The 10,289-nt window shown below is 38.9% G+C and overlaps 1 protein-coding gene across 1 annotated transcript in view; it reads right to left on the bottom strand.

Moving 5' to 3' along the window:
* The window catches only part of PPEF1 (protein phosphatase with EF-hand domain 1), a 111,630-nt gene that overhangs the window by 36,201 nt on the left and 65,140 nt on the right, over positions 1 to 10,289 (bottom strand). Inside the window, exons 8-9 of the mRNA XM_077769107.1 lie at positions 2,344 to 2,510; positions 413 to 439 (exon numbers count right to left, since the gene is read on the bottom strand). Coding sequence (XP_077625233.1) covers positions 413 to 439; positions 2,344 to 2,510 — 194 coding nt within the window. The remainder of the gene's footprint in view (positions 1 to 412; positions 440 to 2,343; positions 2,511 to 10,289) is intronic.

Raw genomic sequence — 10,289 nt, 5'->3', positions numbered from 1 at the left:
TAGAAGACAATAAGTTGGCTCTCTGTATGCTCTCTGATAGAGTCCATGTAACGGCATTCAAGATTTTCCTAGAAACTGTCAGGAATTTTCATGCCTGAACAGCAGTCACTATGGGAGCTTTAATGATGGAAATCTTTTTTCATTGCTTTCANATTCTTAAGGCCCAACACAGGAAAGTCAGAACACAGCACACTCATTCCAGGTTTCCATGCAAGTCCTGTCATGTCAGGCTTCTAGAGTGTAATGCTATGTTTTCCAAGAGGAATTCAGTCCTGCCCTCATCAACGACAGCTATGTTGTTAAATGCAGTGGACACCTTGCAGTCCTCATTTTTCTTGCCGTCTCTGAAATATTAAATATGGTTGACTACACCATCCTTCTGGAAAGCTTGTCTTCTCTTGGATTCTGTGACAATAAAACCTCTTGGTTTTCCTCATACCTTTCTGGGTATTCTAAGTCCTTTGCAACTTTTTCTCTGCCTAGCCTTGAGTGCTGGGGTCCCCTCAGACTCTGTCCTAGGCCCTCTTCTCCTCTCACTTTCTCTTGTGGCAATTTCATCCTTGCCCAGAGCTTTGGTTACTATCTATGTGCCAATATTGCAGGACAATGCTGCAGGCCACACTTCGTTTCTGAGCTCTGGACACATACACTCAATTGTCTACTGAAAAGCACTTCAAATAACCTTAAGCCAAACTGAATTGGCAATTCTCTCTCATGCCAACCTTTTCCTCTTATCATGTTCCCAATATCTGTGAACAATGCCACTCTACTTCCCAATTCAAGCCTGGGATCTGGAGGTTACCCTTTATTCTCTCCTCGTTTGAATCATCATCGCCTAAACTCCTCTCGAATCTGTCTACTTCTTTGCATTTCCATCCCTACAACCCTTCCCATGTGAGGGAATCCATCATCTATCTCTTCAACTACTTCCTAAGCGGCCTCCCACATTCAAATATTTCTTCCTGCTGCATTTTAAAACACAAATTTTACGAGATCCTTCGATGATTTTTTTGTTGTTGGCCTTAGAAAAAGGTCCCAATTCATTTGCACAATCCAACCATTTCTTATGTCTCCAACCCTATTCGGGACCATCCTGTCTCTCAGTCGGTGCTCTTGCCCTCCTGAAGTGCTTTCATATCTCTCCATAAACCGTCCCCTCGCTGTGGAATGCCATTTCTCATCTACCACCATGGCCCTTTCTGAATTGCTTAATTTATCCCTTCAGGCCTCAAGCTAATGCCATACTTCTATGGGAGAACCTTCTGTCACCCCTCAGACAAGTTAGGCCCCCCACTTTACAAACTCATCACACTTGACAATCCTATTTCACATAAGTCTTCCCCACTAGATGTAAATTCTGTGAGGGCAGGAGCCACACCTCTTTCATTAACCATTACAGACACTAGGTAAATATGATTGGCTCACTGAATAAATGCAGGGGTAAGTGGCATGCCCAAATAAAAGTACTGAGCTACAGTATATATAATGGACCTCTGATAACAGTCGGGGATTCTTTTTCATCATAGTCTCAGCATCTGCTTCCATACCTGAGAGTCAGAATTGAAACTCTATACTCAAGCCAGGTGCTGAAACTGCCCCAAAGACAAAACTAATCAGTTGCTGAGCTTTCATCGAGGCATCCAAAAGCCTAGGACCAAAAGCATGAGGCATATCATATGTCATGCCTTCTACTGCCCTAGAGCCAACTAGTAAAGGGGGGGTGAAGGAGGAAGAAAGGAGGGAAAGGGTAACATTTATCACCTACTGTGCCTTTCAGCAAAATTTGGGAAACCAGTTAACCAATCTTTGTTCCTCAGATCTCCAGTGAGTCAGATAGTTGAAATGCTATGTTACAGCTGTTCTCAAATATGTTTGTGAACAACTATGCCAGAAGCAATCACCATGTCATAAAAAATATACACATCAGTGAAAAACACAGTACTAGTTTCTGAGACAACATCTGAGGCGAGCCACAAGAGTAGCCACAGATGATTTCATCTGAGCCTGCTCGTGGAAACTACCACATCGCCAAGGCTCGCCTAACACATCCACCCAGGGAACAATTTGGCCTGTGATGGCAGGCATGGGAGGAAGAGAAAGAACATAACAGAAGGGAGAGGCAGGGACAGAACTGGAAGAAAAGACAGGAAGAGGACTCCAGAGTCGTTTATACTCACTCAGTATAAGACTGTGGTGTTAAACAGAGGTAAGAATTGAGGTCTCCCTTGAGAGTCCCCTCATACCTACTTCTCTACAGTCACCTCTAACTCTCTGCTAGGAACTAAACATGGTGCTATTTTTCAGAATGGGAAACAACAGAGGAAATCTAAAGGCCTAGGTTACCTCAGATTCATCATAAAATCTTCATGGTTCCCTCTGTTCAAGTGCAGGTCATTGGGGTAGACAAGAAAACTCACAAACAGGATCATTAGGATCTCTATGGAATTTCTTCCTCGATCTACAAAATCCCCATTAAAAACATAGGAGTTGCTCTCTGAGGGGAGACCATTCTGTGGAAGGAGGAGAGGGGGAAAAACAAGCAGTTAAAAGAACGTACTTTTAAAGTAAGGCTTTGTATCTACTGTCCCTGTAAATATGGAGAAAAGAGACTGAGTCAGTTCCTCCACCAGGGGAGATCTGCTAACGAGCTAGTTTCACTCTTCAGGGCAGGCATCTCCTTCCTACAAGGGACCTTGGAAGCGAAACATTAGCTTGAGACAGGAAGATTCCGGGTGGGGGTGGGGAGGGAGGTGGGATGGTGACTGCTCATTCTACGCACTACCTACTATGAGTTTTCTCTGAAAGGAGCTGATTTTTGTCCTATCAAAAATGGCTACTCATCTCTTCCTTCTCCCTTGAAAAGAGAGAAACTTCCAGCCAAGGAAGAACACTGAACCAAGAGCCAAAAGTCTCTCATTCTAAGAGGCCCTATGTTTAACTTCTTATGGCTGTGAATCCCTCAGTTTGCAAAAAGGGGATGACACTATACCCACCCCCACCTCCCGCCCCACATCAAATGAGAGAATGAATTAGAAAATACCCAGCAAAATGTAAGGTACCATGCAACGGTGAGCAAGGCTGATGTATCACCAGTACACTCTGATACAATCACACCAGGTGTTGATAGCTGGCAGATACTGTGACTGCTTGCTGACCAGGTCTCAAATATTTTTATTATCACTCCTGGGCATGAGATAATACTTTTAAACACAGCGTTGGTACAAAAAAAGAACTGGGATCAGAACAAAGGCCTGGTCTTTATAACAGTTATTGATTCATTTACTTCTGTACCACTAAACTCGAAGACAAAACAAACATGCCATGCCTACCAGGTAGGGAAATGGTCGAGGGCATAGTATAATAAATTCAAATGTTTAAAAAATACATTACAAAGAGAAAACTTTAAGTACTTATATATTCAAATGTATGCCCCCCGTTCAGAAAAGTTAACTCGGGAAATAATACCCATATTCTAGTTACATTAATCTTTTTCAAACTATTTTCAAAGTCCTCTTTTTTTAGATTTCAAACTACAAAAGAAATCATTACTTTATAGTCACCATCCTGGTTTTTATATACATTTTAAGTTGTTCATATTAATATAGTAGAAATAGTTGAAAAAAGTATAATACAGGTTACAATATATGACTCAAAGATTCCAAAAATCATCATGCAGTGTAATGTGTTCTGAAGAGAATTGGAAACAAACAATCAAGCAAGCAAGCAAGCAAGCAAGCAAGCAAGCAAGCAGTAGTATAGTACCCTGGACCAGAAATAAGAAGACTTATTTGCTAGTCTGGCTTCATTATTATCTATTTGTCCTTGGGCAAGTTATTTAATCTTTTTGAGCTATAGTTTTCTCATCTGTAAAATGGGGATGATAAGTTCCATACTTAACCATATAGGGCTACTTTGGAACTCAAATGAGACTGTGTGTATACAACTGCAGGAAACCATAGAGTACCATACAAATGAAAAGATTCATTTTATTATGACCTCCATGTTATTTCTAATATTAAGATCCCATTATTTTATATTTTCTTATATAGTAATTCACATAACTTTATCACAGTATCACATTAGGCTTCAAGAGTATGAGCCAGTTGCAAAAATATAGGTTATTGCTTGTCAAAACTTAACGAAAAATGGGAGGTTCTGCATGTCTGATGCTCTTCCTTCCCCCAGCCTTCACCAAGTGGGGATGAGTAACCCAGAGGAATCTGAAGGCTGTTAGAGGTTATAGGCTCTCTTGGGATTCCAGGCCTGAAGGGGGCTAGCAGAGCAGCAGAAGAGAACCCTGGCATGAGAACATGGAGGAACTGGGTCTGAGGAGACCTGTATACCCCTTGATTAAAGGGTGGCCCTGATACAGAGCATGGGGGAGAGGGAGCTGGATCTTACTAGAAGAAAAGTGTAGGGAACTTTTTCCCTATTTCTGAAGCTAAAAGAAAACTAACACTTGAATTTAGGGCTACCTAGGAACATAGAGAATTCCTCTCCCACTCTGGATGCAGGAGTAGTACTTAAAGGGATCTAGTAACGAGAGAGAAGCAGACCCATCAGATCTGCTAAAGTTCTGTTCCCTAATGAGCTAGAATTGTTGAAGGAGACAGAGGACAACTTTATTTAAGAAAATAAAAGGACCACAAAATAAAGAACAAAAAGGCAATAATTCTTAGCATTTAAAATGTGCTATTCAGATTTAAAATATCAATAGATTAGAGATAACTAAAAGAAACAATGATTGGAAAATACATTATTGACCTGAAAGAACAGATGAAAAATCTCTTACACAGATTAAAACGCAAAATGATGAAGATTGTAAGGAATGAGTAAGAAATTAGAGTTCAGAGCCAAGAGAACTAATACGCCAATTATAATTCCAGAATCAAGAAAGAGGAACAGATGGAGAAGAGGCAATAATTACAGAAATAAGAGAGGGAGATTTCTATGGTGAAAAAGAGACTTCATCCTGAAGTTTGAAAGAGCTGATGAATACTATGCACAATTGATGGGGGAGGGGGGTGTCCCTATTACCTGGTAAAATTATTAGAAGCTGCTAGACAGAAAGAGCAAGTTACAAAGGGAAAAGGATCATCCTGGCATTAGACTTCTCATATGCAGCAGTGGTAAATAGAAGATGATGGAATAAATCTACAAATTAAAGAGAGAAAAGGACTATGAACCAAGAATTCTATATTGGCCAAGACATCATTAACTTCTTAGGGTGATAGAAAATATGTGCAGATGTGTAAAGGATCAAATATCAGCAACAACATTATCAGGGTGGAAGAAAGGTATATGTGAGTATGTAGTGATCTAATACCACAAAAACCATGAACATGTATTGACTGCGTGTTATGTGCTACATGCAATTTTAGATGCTAGTAACACAGAGGTAAATAATACAAAGTCCCTGCATCCCAGGAGCTTGGATTCAGAGAATATAGCACCCACATGCCCCATAGAGGAAAACACACAAGAAAATATTCTAACCAAATAACAGTACAGTACAAATAAAAAGTTCTTAAGCCAGGGAAAGATCCAAGAAGAAAGAATACAGAAGTGAACGATGAACCTTTCAATATATAATTCAATATGAATCAATAGTGATAATGTGGAACTTGTATTTAAGTACTAATCAAGGATTCTAGAAATAGAAGAGACATACTATGAAGAAAAACCTAACAATGGTCAAGAACTAAAAATATGGCATGAGCAGTAAACTAGAATTTGCAGGGGAGCTCCACAAATCTCATCCAATGGGGGACATACATGGAAAGTGTGACAATAAATACATATATCTTACTGGATGAGAGAGAGTATAATGGAAGAAGAAAGTTATAGCTATTTGATAAATATATACACATATGTTATTTATCAGAAATGTCAGGAATGGGAAGATAACCACTAACTAATGGAAAAGCACAGTAAAAATGCCAAAGAAGACAACAATAAAGAAAACTTTCCCAGAACAGCAAAAAGAAAAGGGAGAGGATGAAACAAAGTGAAGTAAATAGTAAACAGAGTAAAAGAAGAAAATTTTTCAAAAATATCTGTTGTTACACTAAATGTGAATGGGTTAAAATCTTCCATTAAAATACCAAGATTGCCAGACTATATTAAAGTACAAAACTCAGATATATATAGTTTGAGAGAAACACACATTAAAAACAGATAAAGGGAGGTTGAAAACAAGGTAAAAACAACAAAAAGAAAACAAAAATGTAAATATTGATACTAGACAAAGTGAAATTTAGGATTAAAAGTGCTAAACATGATCACAAAGCAATAATACATAATAAAAGGTACTTCTAAAGAAGATACAATTAATGAACTTGTATTCAATAAACAAAAGAACAAGTTTTTGCTTCAAATATTTAACTACTATAGATGCAAGAAGAAATTGTTTAAACATACACAGTATTCATATTGAATTATTGTTTTAAAATAATGTCTACAAATTCTTGGCACTCTCTTTAAAAGATGAAGCCTAATTTCCCTCTTCTTGAATGTGGGTTGGATTTAGTGATTTGCTTCTTTGGATTGAGAAAAAAAAAAAGCAGGATTGATGGTATGCAACTTTGGAGACTAAGTCATAAAGATACTACAGCTTCCTGCCTGCTCACTCTTTTGCATCACTCACTCTGGGGAAAGCCAGATGCTATGCCATGAGAACACTCAGGTACCCTGTGGAGAGGCACATGTGGTTGGTCTGCCCATAGCCAGTGAGGAGCTGAAATGCTGTGCCTGTAGCCATGTGAGTTAGCAATCGTGGACATGGGTCTTTGAGCCGCAGTCAACCTTTCAGAGGACTGTAGCCCTGACCAATAGCTTGCCACCTCACGAGAGACCCTAAGCCAGAACCATTCAGCTAAGCTGCACTCAAATTTCTGAGCCACAGAAACTGTGTGATATTAAATGTTTATAGTTTTAAGGCACTAAGTATTGGGGTAGCTTACAACACAGCAATATAGACATTTAGACAGATATATTAGGAACTAAATATGTGGAAAAATTGAATATTTAGGAGGACCTGGGTGGCTCAGTAGGTTAAGAATCAGACTTCAGCTCAGGTCATGATCTCATGGTTCATGAGTTCAAGCCCCACATGGGGTTCTCTGCTGTCAGCTCGGAGCCTGCTTTGGGTCCTCTGTCTCCCTTCTCCCTGCCACTCCCCCGACTCACATGCACTTTCTCTCTCTCAATAAACATTTTAAAATATTGAATATTTACTCAATGAACTTAATTTAATAAATGGATATCTGAAGACCTTGACATCCTACAAAAAGAGAGTACAATTAATTCTTCATATGTCCAAGGAGACTTTATGAGAATCAGTCATATACTTGATTTCCAAGAAACCCTGAATAAGTTCAAAATAATAAACATTTCATAGGACATAGTCTCATGCCATAATCCAATAAAATTTGAAATAATTAATAAAACTATGATTCAAAGAATTCTAGCTCCTTTAATTAAGATACTTGGAAATTAGAAATTATAGTCTTAATAAACATTAGATCAAAGAGAAAATTAAAAACAAACTTACAAATTCAATAGATGACTCAATTAAAACTAACATTAGAAAAGATGTATAGCCTTAAATGCCTTCATTATTAAAGAGGATGCACATGAAAGACTATTCATCTCAGGAAATTAGAAAAGGAACAATAAAATCAATCAAATAAAGATGAAAGCTAAAATTAATGAAATGGAAAACAAACAAAAAAGAAAAAAATACATAAAGCCAAAGGATGATTCTTTGAAAGAATGAATAAAATTGATAAACTCATCATGAGCCTGATGGAGGATAAGCAAAAAAAGGAGGGAATTACAAAATATGCAAGATTAAAGAGTAGAAAAAAGACATAAAGACACAGAGAAGCAGATGAAAGAAGTACATACATGTAAACAATATAATGTCAACATCTATGAGGTACTTTTACAGTCAAGAGAAATGGAGGATTTCCCTGAAAATAAGAACCTATCAGAACTGATTCAAAAGAAGTAAAAAACGTGAATAGTGCATCTCCTTGCGGTTTTATCGCAGAGCTCTATCCCTACTTTCTTTTTTTTTCTTCTTCTTCTCTTTTAATGTTTATTTTTGAAGGAGAGACAGAGCAAGAGTGGGGGAGGGGCAGAAAGAGAGTGAGACACAGAAACCGAAGCAGGCTCCAGGATCCACGCTGTCAGCACAGAGTCCAACATGGGGCTCAAACCCACGGACCACGAGATCGTGACCTGCGCCCAAGTTGGACGCCCAACCAACTGAGCCACCCAGGCGCCCCAGCTCTATCTCCAGTTTCAAGAGCAAATGGTTTTAATGTTATTTAAACCAATGATTCATTCCCATCCTTGGCTGCACATTGAAATCGCTTGAGAGAGTTTTCAAAGTCCCCGGGTGGGGGCGCCCAGCTGGCTGAGTCTGAGGAGTATGGGACTCTTGATCTTGGGGTTGTGGGTTGGAGCACCATGTTGGGTACAGAGATTACTTAAGTAAATAAGACCTAAAATTTTTGTCCTTATTAAGTCCTCAAGTGTCCATCAGAGTCTCTGAGAGTAGGACTCACATTCAGTATTTTTTTTTTCCAATTCCTTTGGGTGATTACAGTGTCAAGTTTGAGAATCAGGGCCTTTAATTATTCCAAACCACAGAAAAAGATGAAAATCTTTTCAATTTACTTCATGAAACCAGCATAACCTTAATACCGAAATATTAGAAAAGCATTCAGTGGTCTAAAATTATATTTATTTCTATGTTTAATTTTTAATTTTATTTAGAGAGAACACACGCACATGTGCACGTGCACATGCGTGAGTGGGGGAGGGGCAGAGAGAGGGGGGAGAGTCTTAAGCTCCACGCTTAAGTGCAGACCCCAATGTGGGGCTCGAGCCCATGACCCCAGGATCATAACCTGAGCCGAAATCAAGAGTCAGAGGCTCAACTGACCGAGCCACCCAGGCGCCTCACATTTATTATAAATAACTAAAATCATATTTATTATATCTGGATAATAAACATGTTTTCCACTAGGATGACAAATTTTCTTGTATTAGAAACTTCTCATCTCCAGTTCAACCAAACTTTGTAGGTATTTCACCTCTACTGTGAACAAAGAATAATGAAGTCCTTTAGTCAAACCTAATTAATAGTAATGGTCACCTAGGTCATCCACCTTATATAGCACCGTTGACAACGGCGAGTTTTAACCTTTGCAAAAAATTACACATGTTGTCAAAAGACTAAGATTTGTGATAATGAAGTTCATTCAGTAGAATATGTCACAGTCTCTGAAAGCGACTCTGAAAGGCATCTTCAATGTGTACTGAACTCCCGTACGTGTTAAGCCTCTCAGAACAACCAGTTCAAAAAAGGCACAGTTTATTTAAATGTATAAGATCTGCCCTATTGGTTCAGTATTAGTCATGTTACTTTATACATAAGAGTTCCAATATATCTTTATTGTAGAACAGTAAGGAAACTAGAAAACAGATAAGAAGATGAGGAACTAAGTGTCCTTATACATAAACTCTCTGGGATAATTGGGCTTCCAACTACTGAGATTTGTCTGGGTTTCCTTCAAAGAAGCAAAAACTGCTGCTAAGGGGCGCCTGGGTGGCTTAGTCCGTTAAGCGTCCGACTTTCACTTAGGTCATGATCTCGCGGTTCGTGGGCTCGAGGCCCGCGTCGGGCTCTGTGCTGACAGCCAGCTCAGAGCCTGGAGTCTGTTTCGGAGTCTGTGTCTCCCTCTCTCTCTCTGACCCTCCCCTGCTCACGCTGTCTCTCTCTCTCTCTCCTAGAAATAAATAAAAATATTAAAAAAAAAAAAAAACTGCTGCTAAAACCCAATCTTCACTCAGTTCCAGTAAACCAAACTCTCTGGCTTATTCTGCAGCTAATATACAACAAACTGTCTGTGGCATGGAAATGAAGTTGACAAATATATAAAACCTAGGGCAACTACCAACTCTGAACAGCATTCAGATGACCCGGAGGGGCAAAAACAGCGGACCACAGTTATTTAACTTGAAGGGAGACAAAGACAAGATGTTTCCTTATATTCTCACCTATTTCCTTTTGAAGCATTTTACAATCAACATCTAGAAGTTATGCCAATTTTTTTTTTTTTTGCACATTTTCCCAAGGCACGTCAAACAATAACCTCTGGACTTCAACTCCACATTATTTTCATTTTTATTTCTTTTGCCAACCCTGTTTTAGATATCTGTTCTTCTGATTGCAACACACTGCCTTCATCTCAAAAGAAAAAGAATTGACTACTGTG

This window comes from Crocuta crocuta, unplaced genomic scaffold (assembly GCF_008692635.1).
Source record: "Crocuta crocuta isolate KB4526 unplaced genomic scaffold, BGI_CrCroc_1.0 scaffold312, whole genome shotgun sequence".
Classification (NCBI taxonomy): domain Eukaryota; kingdom Metazoa; phylum Chordata; class Mammalia; order Carnivora; family Hyaenidae; genus Crocuta; species Crocuta crocuta.
Note: the sequence above shows the minus strand (reverse complement) of the source record. Positions and strands in the feature narration are given on the sequence as shown.